Source organism: Microcaecilia unicolor, chromosome 6, assembly GCF_901765095.1.
Source record: "Microcaecilia unicolor chromosome 6, aMicUni1.1, whole genome shotgun sequence".
In the NCBI taxonomy this organism is placed as follows: domain Eukaryota; kingdom Metazoa; phylum Chordata; class Amphibia; order Gymnophiona; family Siphonopidae; genus Microcaecilia; species Microcaecilia unicolor.
In genome coordinates this window covers 211,849,076-211,864,199 of record NC_044036.1, presented here as the reverse complement: position 1 = coordinate 211,864,199, position 15,124 = coordinate 211,849,076, and the positions used below count along the sequence as shown (strand labels likewise).

At 52.1% G+C, this 15,124-nt stretch overlaps 1 protein-coding gene across 4 annotated transcripts in view; it reads left to right on the top strand.

The window, feature by feature from the left end:
• POLE3 (DNA polymerase epsilon 3, accessory subunit) overlaps window positions 1-15,124 on the top strand; it is a 199,194-nt gene that overhangs the window by 64,194 nt on the left and 119,876 nt on the right. For all 4 annotated transcript variants that reach the window (XM_030206000.1, XM_030206002.1, XM_030206001.1 and 1 more), the window contains one exon: window positions 6,611-6,696. In XM_030206000.1, coding sequence (XP_030061860.1) covers window positions 6,611-6,696 — 86 coding nt within the window. The remainder of the gene's footprint in view (window positions 1-6,610; window positions 6,697-15,124) is intronic.

Sequence of the window (15,124 nt, the reverse complement as noted above, 5' to 3'; positions counted from 1 at the left end):
CACAGCACACAGACAGAAAAGGAAAACCACACTCATACACAGACACAGTTATTGTCCCACATACAGAGGTGTCCCTGTGTATTGAGGACAAAATCTTAATCCTAAATTTGGTAAAAAATAAAACATTTAAATTAGAGCTAATCCAATAGGCCATGAAAGTATACAAAGTCAAGCTCAATAGCAACACATACAATAAATGAAAATATACTCACGATTCGTGCAATGTAATCTCCAGCGCAGAAAATCAATTGAGAAAGAGAACAGTTGGCGGGGTCACTATGCCCTTCCGACCTCAACGGCATCGGTATCGACGGCCGGTTCTTCGGTACCGGTATCGATGTCCGCGAAATCGGCACCGATGGCATCGACCCCAGGAGCACAGGTCCCGTCGGCCCGCCGGTCCTCCGGTGAGGGTAGGGGTGAGAGGCCGCGTGGGCAATCGGCCCCGGTCACTCCCTCTGCCCATGGCCCTCGGGACCGAACCCTGTCTGACCCGGTTCCTCGAGACCGAGGGGGATCGACCTCCTCCTCCTCCGTTCCACCTGGCGCCGATGACGGGCACCGCAAAAAATCAAAGAAGCACCGTCATCGTTCGCCTTCGATGCATCCGGCTATCGGTGCCGGCGAGGAGTCGACGCCGAAGCGTCAGCGTCGAGAGGAGAGGTCCCCTTCGGTAGTGGAGGTACCGACGCGTCAGGGTCCCAGCACTTCGGTGCAGTCTCCTGGCCCCGAGCAGCTTCCGGCACCGACACCTCTACCGGCCCCCCCCGTCTTTCCTGACAGCGGGCCTGGACGAGTGCCTCCGAGCCATCCTTCCGGGGATCCTGGAAGGGCTGATGCGCCAGGCTGTGCCGGCGCCGGGGGTGCTTGCGCCCTCAGCGCCGTTGACTGTGGCGCTGGCTAGCTCTAGCCCGGTGCCGAGGCCTTCGACCGCCACGCAGGTGGAGTCGATGGAGGGAGCTTCGTCCCCGCCGGCGCGGGAGTCCACCGCTCAAGGACACCGAGGCCTCAGTGCCTCGACGTCGAGCCGGGCCCTGTTAAGGACTCAGCTACATGAGCTTATGTCCGATACTGAGGAAGAGGCCTCGTGGGGAGAAGAGGAGGACCCCAGATATTTCTCCTCAGAGGAGTCTGCGGGCCTCCCTTCTGACCCCACGCCTTCACCAGAGAGGAAGCTCTCGCCTCCTGAGAGCCTCTCCTTTGTAAGGGACATGTCCATTTGCATTCCCTTCCCCGTGGTCTCTGTGGATGAGCCGAGGGCTGAGATGCTCGAGGTCCTCGACTATCCATCACCACCTAGAGAGTCCTCCACGGTGCCGTTGCACAATGTCCTCAAAGAGACACTGCTTCGGAACTGGATGAGACCATTATGAGTCCACCATTCCCAAGAAAGCAGAGTCCCAGTACAGAATCCACTCGGACCCAGAGTTAATGCGGCCCCAATTGCCCCATGACTCGGCGGTCGTGGATTCTGCTCTCAAGAGGGCACGGAGTTCGAGGGATACCGCCTCGGCGCCCCCGGGGCGGGAGTCTCGCACTCTGGACTCGTTTGGGAGGAAGGCCTACCAATCTTCCATGCTCGTGACCCGCATCCAATCTTACCAGCTCTACACGAGCATCCACAAGCGGAACACTGTGAAGCAACTGGCGGACCTGGTTGATAAGCTCCCGCCGGAGCAGTCCAGGCCTTATCAGGAGGTGGTCAGGCAGCTGAAGGCGTGCAGAAAGTTCCTGTCCAGGGGTATCTATGACACCTGTGACGTGGCATCTCGTGCTGCGGCTCAAGGTATAGTGATGCGCAGGCTCTCATGGCTGCGTGCCTCTGACCTGGACAATCGCACCCAGCAGAGACTGGCCGACGTCCCTTGCCGGGGGGATAATATTTTTGGCGAGAAGGTCGAGCAGCTGGTGGACCAACTGCATCAGCGGGAAACCGCCCTCGACAAGCTCTCCCACCGGGCGCCTTCAGCATCCACCTCAGCAGGTGGACGTTTTTTCCCGGGCCCGGCAGGCTGCGCCCTATGCTTTTGCCAAGTGTAGGTACACCCAGCCGGCCCGAAGGCCTCGACAGGCACAGGGACAGCCCCAGCGCGCTCGTTCTCGTCAACAGCGTGCGCCTAAGCAGCCCTCTGCGCCTCCACAGCAAAAGCCGGGGACGGGCTTTTGACTGGATCCACGGGAACATAGCCGCCCTCAAAGTGTCCGTGCCGGACGATCTGCCGGTCGGAGGGAGGTTAAAATTTTTTCACCAAAGGTGGCCTCTCATAACCTCCGACCAGTGGGTTCTCCAAATAGTGTGGTGCAGATACGCCCTAAATTTGGCCTCCCTTCCACCAAATTGTCCTCCGGGAGCTCAATCCTTCAGCTCCCATCACAAGCAGGTACTTGCAGAGGAACTCTCCGCCCTTCTCAGCGCCAATGCGGTCGAGCCCGTACCACCCGGGCAGGAAGGGCAGGGATTCTATTCCAGGTACTTCCTTGTGGAAAAGAAAACAGGGGGGATGCGCCCCATCCTAGACCTGAGAGGCCTGAACAAATTCCTGGTCAAAGAAAAGTTCAGGATGCTTTCCTTGTGCACCCTTCTGCCAATGATTCAGAAAAACGATTGACTATGTTCCCTGGATTTAAAGGACGCATACACTCACATCCCGATACTGCCAGCTCACAGACAGTATCTCAGATTCTGCCTGGGCGCACGGCACTTTCAGTATTGTGTGCTGCCCTTTGGGCTCGCCTCTGCCCCATGGGTGTTTACAAAGTGCCTCGTGGTGGTGGCGGCGTATCTACGCAAGTTGGGAGTGCACGTATTCCCATATCTCAACGATTGGCTGGTCAAGAACACCTCGGAGGCAGGAGCCCTCCGGTCCATGCAGTGCACTATTCAACTCCTGGAGCTGCTGGGGTTTGTGATAAATTACCCAAAGTCCCATCTCCAGCCAACCCAGTCTCTGGAATTCATAGGAGCTCTGCTGAATACCCAGACGGCTCAGGCCTTCCTTCCCGAAGCGAGGGCCAACAACCTCCTGTCCCTGGCTTCGCAGACCAGAGCGTCTCAGCAGGTCACAGCTCGGCAGATGTTGAGACTTCTGGGTCATATGGCCTCCACAGTCCATGTGACTCCCATGGCTCGTCTTCACATGAGATCTGCTCAATGGACCCTAGCTTCCCAGTGGTTCCAAGCCACCGGGAATCTAGAGGATGTCATCCGCCTCTCCACCAGTTGCCGCACTTCACTGCTCTGGTGGACCATTCGGACCAATTTGACCCTGGGACGTCCATTCCAAATTCCACAGCCCACGAAAGTGCTGACGACGGATGCAACTCGCCTGGGGTGGGGAGCTCATGTCGATGGACTCCGCACCCAGGGTCTGTGGTCCCTCCAGGAAAAGGATCTGCAGATCAACTTCCTGGAGCTCCGAGCGATCTGGAACGCACTGAAGGCTTTCAGAGATCGGCTGTCCTGCCAAATTATCCAAATTCGGACAGACAATCAGGTTGCAATGTATTACGTCAACAAGCAGGGGGGCACCGGATCTCGCCCCCTGTGTCAGGAAGCCGTCGGGATGTGGTGTTGGGCTTGCCAGTTCGGCATGCTCCTCCAAGCCACATACCTGGCAGGCGTAAACAACAGTCTGGCCAACAGACTGAGCAGAGTCATGCAACCGCACGAGTGGTCGCTCCATTCCGGAGTGGTATGCAAGATCTTCCGAGAGTGAGGCACCCCCTCGGTAGACCTTTTCGCCTCTCAGACCAACCACAAGCTGCCTCTGTTCTGTTCCAGACTTCAGACACACGGCAGGCTAGCATCGGGTGCCTTTCTCCTTCATTGGGGGACCGGCCTCATGTATGCTTATCCTCCCATACCTTTGGTGGGGAAGACCTTACTGAAGCTCAAGCAAGACCGCGGCACCATGATTCTGATAGCGCCCTTTTGGCCCCGTCAGATCTGGTTCCCTCTTCTTCTGGAGTTGTCCTCCGAAGAACCGTGGAGATTGGAGTGTTTTCCGACTCTCATTTCGCAGAACGACGGAGCGTTGCTGCACCCCAACCTTCAGTCCCTGGCTCTCACGGCCTGGATGTTGAGGGCGTAGACTTCGCTGCGTTGGGTCTGTCGGAGGGTGTCTCCCGTGTCTTGCTTGCCTCTAGGAAGGATTCCACTAAAAAGAGTTACCTTTTCAAGTGGAGGAGGTTTGTCGTTTGGTGTGAGAGCAAGGCCCTAGAACCTCGTTCTTGCCCTGCACAGAACCTGCTTGAATACCTTCTGCACTTATCAGAGTCTGGCCTCAAGACCAACTCAGTAAGGAATCACCTTAGTGCGATTAGTGCTTACCATTATCGTGTGGAAGGTAAAGCCATCTCTGGAGAGCCTTTAGTCGTTCGATTCATGAGAGGCTTGCTTCTGTCAAAGCCCCCTATCAAGCCTCCTGCAGTGTCATGGGATCTCAACGTCGTCCTCACCCAGCTGATGAAACCTCCTTTTGAGCCACTGAATACCTGCCATCTGAAGTACTTGACCTGGAAGGTCATTTTCTTGGTGGCAGTTACTTCAGCTCGTAGGGTCAGTGAGCTTCAAGCCCTGGTAGCTCATGCTCCATATACCAAATTTCATCACAACAGAGTAGTGCTCCGCACCCACCCAAAGTTCCTGCCGAAGGTGGTGTCGGAGTTCCATCTTAACCAGTCAATTGTCTTGCCAACATTCTTCCCCAGGCCGCATACCCGCCCTGCTGAACGTCAGTTGCACACATTGGACTGCAAGAGAGCATTGGCCTTCTACTTGGAGCGGACACAGCCCCACAGACAGTCCGCCCAATTGTTTGTTTCTTTCGACCCTAACAGGCTAGGGGTCGCTGTCGGGAAACGCACCATCTCCAATTGGCTAGCAGATTGCATTTCCTTTACTTACGCCCAGGCTGGGCTGGCTCTTGAGGGTCATGTCACGGCTCATAGTGTTAGAGCCATGGCAGCGTCAGTGGCCCACTTGAAGTCAGCCACTATTGAAGAGATCTGCAAGGCTGCGACGTGGTCATCTGTCCACACATTCACATCACATTACTGCCTCCAGCAGGATACCCGACGCGACAGTCGGTTCGGGCAGTCGGTGCTGCAGAATCTGTTTGGGGTGTAAATCCAACTCCACCCTCCAGGACCCGAATTTATTCTGGTCAGGCTGCACTCTCAGTTAGTTGTTCTTCGTAGGTCAATTTTCTGTTATACCCTCGCCGTTGCGAGGTTCCATTGACCTGGGTTCTTGTTTTGAGTGAGCCTGAGAGCTAGGGATACCCCAGTCGTGAGAACAAGCAGCCTGCTTGTCCTCGGAGAAAGTGAATGATACATACCTGTAGCAGATGTTCTCCGAGGACAGCAGGCTGATTGTTCTCACCTACCCTCCCTCCTCCCCTTTGGAGTTGCGTTTTCATCTTTTTGCTTGTCATTCAACTGGCGGGAACGGTCACGCACGGGCGGGAAGACGGCCGCGCATGCGCGGTGGGCGTGCCCTGCGTGCGGACCGCCCGCGAAGCTTCTTCCGGTTGGTGGGGGCTGCCGCGGACGTCACCCAGTCGTGAGAACAATCAGCCTGCTGTCCTCGGAGAACACCTGCTACAGGTATGTATCATTCACTTTCTTTGAAAGAAGGAGCTGCTTCTGATGGTTGAAATCTGTGTATGCATTGATAACTCCCAAGTTAAGGGTAGGTCTTATATTCTTAGGTGATCATAAACAGTAAATTAAGTTGTTTTCCAATTAATTACTGGGTACCTTTTTCTCTTTGTTTATTCTACAATTTACTATACTGCTTACCTAAAAAAAAAAAAAAAAAGAGATCACAGCGGCTTGCAAAGTGTCATAAAATAGTAAATGAATAGAAAAGAACTCCATTACAAACAGGACAGAATCCATTCATTCTAAGAGGTACAATATTACATAAATAATCAACTACCCTAAAAAGGGCCTTGGTAATACTGAGAGAGACCACCCTTAGCACTTTACAATAAATTTATCATACAAATTATGTTAAATTAAAAGCTGAACAAAAAAATGATTCTTCAACACCTTAAATATAATAAATGACTCCACCCCACAAAGAGAAATTGGTAAACGATTCCATAATGAAGGAACCACCAAAAAGCCCTCTTCCTTGTGAAAGCTCGACACGCTAAAAGAGCACAAATTATCATCCTGTGATCTGCCTGAGATGTCAGTGGCCTGTGTGGTATGTACAAGACTGCTAGTGATGCCAAAAATAAGATGGAATCAAGAATATAATTCTGTATCACTTAGGAATCAGCTTGAAAAAGGCAGAAAATCTGAAAGATAAGACAAGCCAGAGATGGTTGAGAGATTACTAGGGGAAATGGTCTTTTCCAGTGTTTGTCTCATAAACATCTGTTTCATCAGCGGAGATTTATTGGTATTAATCGGTTAAAACCTAAAAGCAAAACCTTAGTTATATCTTATAACTAAGTGGTAGCTGCTTCCCATCCAACTAGGGGAAGAGACCTTTTAAGAGGAAAACTTTCATGACACATGGATAAAATACACTTATTGATGATGATGATGATGATGGTGGTGGTACTTATTATGCACTTTGTCTCCTTTTCTGTTTCAGCTTCCTGAAGGTGTAAATATTTCCAAAGAAGCACGTAGTGCCATATCTCGAGCTGCCAGTGTCTTTGTTCTATATGCAACATCATGGTAAGTATTCACTAATCAGAGGGATAGCTTATGATGTGAATACAAGACAGGGCTCTGTAGATCCTCATGGAAATCCTTGGATTGATGGCCTGTGCACAGGTGTTGCTGAAGATTTATGTATAGTCTAGGGAAGTAGGATAAAGGGATGGCTCTTCTAACATAAACCAAGGAGTCGACAGTCTGTTGCACATAGTGTTTATTATTATAGATACACCTTGAATGCTCGACACAGGGCCGCGTAACCGCATGTCTCAGGAGTCTATAGTAATGTTATACAGATTTTGTTTTTAATTCAAAAAATTACTTCCTTGTCATCAAACAGCAGATGAATCCATTAACTGATGGGTTGTGTCCGGCTGCCAGCAGGTGGAGATAGAGAACACTGAAAGACACAGTGACTCTGGACGGCCAGCCCTTTCTGCCTCAGTATATCTCTATCTCCCAGCAGGTGTGGACGTCGCTTTAGCAGCTCCTGGGTTTCTGCCTGGGGAGGCTCCTGTGCTTTGACAGTAGAGCAGGGGTGTTGTGGCTGGTGGTGCCCACTTTGAAGGCATACTTGGTTTTGTTCCCTGTCCCTGCCTTACCCCATACCCCCATCCTCCAGGAGTCCCTCTGTTGCTGCCTGCCTCCAACTTTCCTCACAGTGTTTAAAAAAAAAAAAGGGGGGGTGCGCTTTTACAGCGCAGCTATTCTGAGGCTTTATCCAGAGATTCTGGTTCTGTGCAGCTTGACCGGAGCTTGTTGACTCGGTCTTCTGAGGTGAGAGTGGTGCCCAGCTCCTCCGGGGAGGTTCCCGCGGACAGCGTTCTGTGTGGGGTAAGTTTTGGCGCGAAGCTGCCATTTTATTTTTATATTTCCGTCCAGTCGGGCGATGGCTGCTGAAGGAGTTAAGCGGTGCTCCCGCAGTGGTAAACGCAGGTCAGCACGGGCTTTGCAGTACGTGCTCCTTAGATGCTCGTGCTAGTACGAGCATGGCGAGCGGTGATTCTTCGTTGCGGACTGGATTCCCTCCAGGTTTTGATAGCCCAGTGTTGGTTGTTGATTTTACGGCTTCCCCCGAGCGTTAGACTGACGCTAAATGTAGACTGGTAAATTCCCCGTCTGAGAGTGGTGCCGCTCCCTTTTCCCCCCTGTGGTCAGGCTGTGGGGATTCTGAGAGATCTGGCAGGCCCTCACAGACGGATGATCCAGATGAGGGTGCATGTTTGCCACAGGACTTGGAGGATCCTAAGGTGGTACGGATTTTCCACCGCAATGAGCTGCCAGCTCTCATTGCTGACTCCTTGCAGACCCTTTCTATTGATGATCCAGCCGCGGGTGATGCCTCCTCTTTTAATCGTAGGATGGATAGTACTAAGAAGCCTTCTCGGGCTTTCCCGGTGCAAGACTCCATCCAGGAGCTTATTTCAACTCAATGGTCTGACCTTGATGAGCCTTTGAAGGTAGCCCGGTCTATGGGTCAGCTTTACCCTCTGAGTGAGGATCACTTGGCCCTTTTTGGGATGCCTAAAGTGGATGCATTGGTCACAGCTGTGACTAAAAAGACCATTCTCCCAGTGGAGGGGAGGGGTTGCTTTGAAAGATATGCAGTACCGGCGGCTAGAATGCGCGTTGAAGCGGTCCTTTGAAATCTCAGGCCTTTCCTTAAGGGCAGCTATTTGTAGTTCCTATGCAGCCCGGGCCAGCCTTTCCTGGTTACAGCAGGCGGTTGATAAGCCCACTGATGGTACAGGGTCCCTCGCTGAGGTTGGCCCGCGTATGGAGTCTGCCCTGTCCTTTTTGGCTGATGCCCTTTATGATCTGGTCAGAGCTTTGGCTAAACAGATGTCTGTGGCAGTTTCGGCCTGCCGCCTTCTTTGGCTGTGACATTGGGTGGCTGACATGGCCTCTAAACAAAGGCTGGTGAGGTTACCCTTTCGGGGCCTTCTGTCGTTTGGTGAGGAATTGGAGAAGATTGTTAAAGACCTAGGGGACTCTTAAATCCCAGCGGTTACCTGAGGATAGGCCGAGGCCTTTTTCCAAAAGCCCTGTTTTTCCCTCCTCTTCCAGGCCACATTTCTGCGAAGCTCGCAGATATCGCCCAGGGCACTCTGCTGGGTTTTCTCAACATGCCCTTTTTCAGCAGAGGAAATCCTTTTGCTAAGACAAACGTTCCGCAGCGGCCGGGACACGTCCAGGAGTTCAGGGGCGTCCTCCACAATGATGGGACTCTGGTCCACTCGTTGATTCCTGCAGTAGGAGGTCGTCTTTCCCTCTTTCTTGAGGAGTGGACCAAGATTTCTTCGGATCAGTGGGTCCTGGACCTGATCAGAGAAGGTTACCGATTGGAATTCGGTACCCCGGTGAGAGATGCCTTTATGGAGTCCCGATGAGGCACTGCCATCAAACGGGCGGCGGTAGAGGAGACCTTGCAAGTCTTGCTGCACCTCGGAGCGGTGATTCTGGTGCCTCCTGCCAAACGCAGCTGCAGTCGCTACTCCATTTATTTTGTGGTACCTCGAAAAGGCAGGTCTTTCAGACCGATCCTCGACTTACGAACAGTCAACGAGGCCCTAAGAGTGTGTCACTTTTGCATGGAAACCCTGCGCTCCGTCATTGCGGCGGTACAACCAGGAGAGTTTCTCACGTCTCTGGACTTAAAAGAAGCATATTTGCACATACCTATTTGGCCTCCGCATCAGCGGTTTCTCCGGTTTGTAGTTTTGGGCCAACATTTCCAGTTTCGGGCCTTGCCTTTCAGCCTAGCCACAGCTCCCCGTACCTTTTCCAAGGTGATGGTGGTGGTAGCTGCTTTTCTCAGGCGAGAGGGTATCGGAGTTTACCCTTATCTCGACTGGCTCATCCGGGTGGACGAGAGCCAGCTCGCCACATCCAGAGTTATAACGGTTCTTCAGACTCTGGGCTGGGTGATCAATTTGCCCAAAAGTCAGTCTCTCGAGTATTTGGGGGTCCGGTTCGACATGGCTTCGGGGTTTGTCTTTCTCCCCAACCACAGGCGATGCAAGCTTCAGAATCAGGTCCGTCTGTCATGTTTCCAGCCCCTACCTGTGCCCCCGCTGGGGGAGGCGATGGCCCTCGGGCATCGCGGCGTCCAGGGGGCCGGAGATGGACCTCTGCTGCAGCCGATGCTGCCGCGGGTCGGACCGAGGCCGGCGGTCCGCTGGAGCGAACGCCGGCCTCGGAGGAGGAAGCACGCCAGCCAAGATGGCGGCCCCGGCGTCGATATCGCCCTGGCTAGGAGCAGATCAGCGCGGGAGCTCCGCCCCCTCGCACCGGATTGGTGCGCCGGCGCTGGGACTCCGCCTGCGGGGCAGTTCGGCCAATCGAGCGCTCCTTTGTTTGGCTCTCTTTCCGTGGGCGGGGCGGATTGGCGCTAGATTTAAACGGAGAGACTGGAGGAGTCCAGTGCTTCCGGTTCTTTTTGTCAGAAGCCGACGCAGCGGATCTGGAAGGCTTGACTCTTCAGAGACTGTGTTCCTTTGACTTGCTGGCCGTCCTTGCCAGCAGCTTTCAGAGACTGGGTCATCATCCTTGCTGGCCGTCCTTGCCAGCTGCTTTCAGAGACTGGGTCATCATCCTTGCTGGCCGTCCTTGCCAGCTGCTTTCAGAGACTGGGTCATCATCCTTGCTGGCCGTCCTTGCCAGCTGCTGTCAGTGACTGGGTCCTCTTCAGTGCTAGCCGCCCTTGCTAGCTGTCTCCCGAGACTGTGATCCTCTTCAGTGCTAGCCGTCCTTGCTAGCTGTCCTCAGAGACTGTGACCCTCTTCAGTGCTAGCCGTCCTTGCTAGCTGTCTTCAGAGACTGTGACCCTCTTCAGTGCTAGCCGCCCTTGCTAGCTGCCCTTCAGAGACTGTGTTGCTGACTACCTACCAGGCCAGTCGTCACCCCGCGGTTCCAGCAGTCCTGCTGGCTGCCTGCAGCTGGGGGCTCAACCCCTGGTGAACTGCGGTCGCCGCGGGTGAAGATTCGGGGTGCACGGCTGTCCTCTGAGGTCTTGCGGGGCCTCAGGGAACCTAAGGGCTCACTTATTACAGAAACAGGACACCGTCTGCTCCTGCGGATGCCTCGCCCTCAAGCTTGGGACTTTGTTCGGCTCCTGGGATAGATCACGGCCACCATGGAGGTGGTTCCCTGGGCGAGAGCTCATATGAGGCCACTGGAGATTGCTCTGCTCCAGCAATGGTCTCCAATTTCCCAGGAATACCAACGCAGACTTACGTGACTCCCTGCGGCCCGGGACAGTATGGATTGGCGGCTCTCCGACAGGATGCTGCGACAGGGAATGCCGCTCGCACTTCCTTCTTGGTGCTTGGTGATAACAGATGCCAGCCTTTCGGGCTGGGGAGCTCATTGCCCGGGAAGCTATGCTCAGGGTCAGTGGACACCCTTGGAAGTGGGGTGATCCATCAATCGCTTGGAACTGAGAGCGATATTCCAGGCTCTTCTGGCCTTCCACAAGACTCTGAAGTGGCTTCCTACCCGTGTTCTGTCAGTCAATACAACAGCGGTGGCCTACATCAATCGCCAGGGCGGCACGCAGTGCAGGGCACTGGCCGCAGAGGCCACTCAGATTTTCCTCTGGGACGAGCTCCACTTGCATCTGCTGTCGGCAGCTCACATAGCAGGTCAGAGCAACGTGCAGGCCGAATTCCTCAGCAGATATCAAATCGACCCGGCGGAATGGGAACTGGCAGAAGTGTTTTCTTCAGATTTGTGCCAAATGGGGGATTCCCGGATTGGATCTAATGGCGTCAAGTTCAAATGCCAAAGTCCCTCGCTTTTTCAGCAGAAGGAAAGATCCTCGCTCGGCAGGGTTGGATGCACTGGCTGAACCCTGGCCCCAGGCCTCCTGTATGTGTTCCCTCCTTGGCCCTTGATAGGGCGAGTCCTCCTGAGGATTCAACAGCACAGAGACTTCGTAATTCTCATCGCTCCGGATTGGCCAAGGTGTCCGTGGTATGCGGATCTCCGTCGGATGTTGGTGGAGGCTTCTCTCCCTTTACCTCTGGTGCCGAACCTATTGGTTCATGGTCCGGTGATAATGGAGGACTCCTGCCGATTTGGTTTTATGGCCTGGCTCTTGAGAGGGCGCAATTGAGAGGCAAGGGCTACTAACAAGGTCATCTCTACTCTCTTGCCGGCCTGCAAGTGGTCTACCTCCGCAGCTTATGCTCGGATCTGGCGCAAGTTTGAGGCGTGGTGTGTTTCAAAGGCGATCACACCCATGCAGGCTACAGTCTCGCAGATTCTGGACTTTTTGCAGGACGGCTTACAGAAAGGTCTGGCTTACAATTCCCTGCGAGTTCAAGTGGCAGCATTGGCATGCTTTCGAGGGAAAGTCTGGCTTGTCCCCTGCTACGCATCCGGATATTGTCCGATTTCTCAGAGGGGCGCTTCGGCTCCGTCCTCCCGTGCGATTGCTGTGTCCGGCCTGGAACCTGGGGCTGGTGTTGAAGGCTCTCCAGCGTTTGCCTTTCGAGCCGCTTAGGTGGGCTTCTGAGAAGGATGTGACTCTCAAGGCAGTCTTTTTGGTGGCCATGACATCGGCTAGACGCATTTCTGAGCTTCAGGTGCTTTCCAGTCGGGATCCTTTTCTACAGTTCTCGGAGTCCGGGGTAACAGTACGGACAGTGCCTTCCTTCCTGCCCAAGGTGTTTTCAACGTTTCACCTGAATCAACCCATTTTTCTACCTTCCTTTCCTAGGGAGGACTTTCCAGATTCCTTTGGGTGATTGCGTCTTTTGGATGTCTGCAGGGCTCTGTTGCAGTATCTACAGACCAGGACTTCTGATCACCTTTTTGTTTTGTTGACAGGTCCTCGACGCGGGGGTCCGGCGTCTAAGGCCCCTACAGTCCGTTGGCTCAGGGAACTCATTTTTTTCTGTGTATCTTCTTTCAGGACGGTCTCCTCCTGAAGCGTTTAAAGCGCATTCCACGAGAGCGATTTCCTCCTCATGGGCTGAGACGGGTGTTCTTTCTCTTCAGGAGATTTGTCGTGTGGCTACTTGGGCTTCTCAGCTCTCGTTTGTATGGCATTACAGGCTGGATGTTGCAGCGAAGCAGGACGCACATTTTGGGGCGCAGGTACTTGCTCGCGGAGTTGCCTGTTCCCACCCTACGTAGGGAGTGCTTTTGTATATCCCATCAGTTAATGGATTCATCTGCTGTTGATGACATGGAAGGGAAAATTAGGTTCTTACCTTGGTAATTTTCTTTCCTTTAGTCACAGCAAATTAATCCATGATCCCTCCCTGTCTGACTTTGTTTTTTGTTCAGATCTTTCATTTAGATATTGTAGCTCCTCGGGAGGAGTTGAAGACAAGTTCTCAGAGTTTCTACATGCTGTTCTATTGCAGGAGGTTGAGATCGTCCCTCCTTTATTTGGTTATTTCTCCGGTTCTGGGTCGTTTGTTCACTGTGAGGAAAGTTTGTTATGTTGCCTTTCTTATTCACTGCTTTGGAAATTTCATATACTGAGGCAGAAGGGGCTGGCTGTCCAGAGTCACTGTGTCTTTCAGTGTTCTTTATCTCCACCTGCTGGTAGGCGGATACAACCCATCAGTTAATGGATTCATCTGCTGTGACTAAAGGAAAGAAAATTACCAAGGTAAGAACCTAATTTTCCCATATAAATTGTGCTGATCAATATACAATATGTAAAACAAAGGTTAACGTTAAACACAAGAATACAATGCATATCAATTATGCAGATAAATACCATGTAAGACAAAAGTTTATAAACAAAAAAGCACAATAAAAATCTCATAGTAACACAGAGATATCTAATAAAATGTCAATGGATATATACATTTTAGCCACAAAGAAGGATGAGTAATTAAAAACAGGACCAGAAGCAAAATATATCCACTAAAATAGTAATAAATGACTTACATAACTTAAAGGTTTTGAAAATCCTATTAACTGTAAAAACATGGTCAAGCAGATAAATTAAAAAGTAATAATGGATTAAAAGATGAGATGGTAAGTGTATGAATATGGGTCTGATAGTGTATCATAAACACTATGTATAGATATGCGGGTGCCCACCTAGGTAATAGTGATCATCACACGATATGGTTTGAGCAAAAGCGGAGTGCGGACACACAAAAGTACTGGATTTCAAACATACTGATTTTGGTAAAATGGGAGAATACTTGAAGGAGCTAACGGCAGGGATAGGAATTGGAGAAGTGGAAGCGCAGTGGTCCAGGCTGAAAACTGCTATAAATATGTAAACGGATCTTTATGCAACTAAAGTAAAGAACAAGAGAGGAAGCTTATATTTATTTATTTAGTTATTTGTGACATTTATATTATTACTACTACTACTACTTAACATTTCTAGAGCGCTACTAGTGTTACGCAGCGCTGTACAAATTAACAATTAAGGACGGTCCCTGCTCAGAAGAGCTTACAATCTAAAGGACGAAATGTCAAGTTGGGGTAGTTAAGATTTCCTGAGAAGAGGTGTAGTGATTAGGTGCCGAAGGCGACATTGAAGAGGTGGGCTTTGAGCATTGATTTGAAGATGGGTAGGGAGGGGGCTCGGCGTATGGGCTCAGGGAGTTTGTTCCAGGCATGGGGTGAGGCGAGACAGAAAGGGCGGAGCCTGGAGTTGGAGGTGGTGGAGAAGGGTACTGACAGGAGGGATTTGTCTTGAGAGCGGAGGTTACGGGTAGGGACGTAAGGGGAGATGAGGGTTGAGAGGTAAGGAGGGGCTGCAGAACGAGTGCATTTGTAGGTGAGTAAGAGAAGCTTGAACTGTATGCGGTATCTGGTTGGGAGCCAGTGAAGTGACTTGAGGAGAGGGGTGATATGAGTAAATCGGTTAAGGCGGAAGATAAGACGTGCGGCAGAGTTCTGGATGGACTGAAGGGGGGGGGATAGATGGCTAAGTGGGAGGCCGGTCAGGAGTAGGTTGCAGTAGTCAAGGTGAGAGAGTGGATGAGAGTTCGGGTGGTGTGCTCGGAGAGGAAGGGGCGAATTTTGCTAATGTTATAGAGGAAGAAGCGACAGGTCTTGGCTATCTGCTGGATATGCGCAGAGAAGGAGAGGGAGGAGTCGAAGATGACACCAAGGTTGCGGGCAGATGAGACGGGGACGATGAGGGTGTTATCAACTGAGATACAGAGTGAAGGGAGAGGGGAAGTGGGTTTGGGTGGGAAAACAATAAGTTCAGTCTTAGACATGTTCAGTTTCAGGTGGCGGTTGGACATCCAGGCAGCAATGTCGGATAAGCAGGCTGATACTTTGGCTTGGGTTTCCGCAGTGATTTCTGGTGTGGAGAGATAAAGCTGGGTGTGTCGTCAGCATAAAGATGATAGTGGAAACCATGAGAAGAGATCAGGAAGCCTAGGGAAGAGGTGTAGATTGAAAAAAGAAGGGGCCCAAGGACAGATCACTGAGGAACTCCAACAGAGAGCGGGAT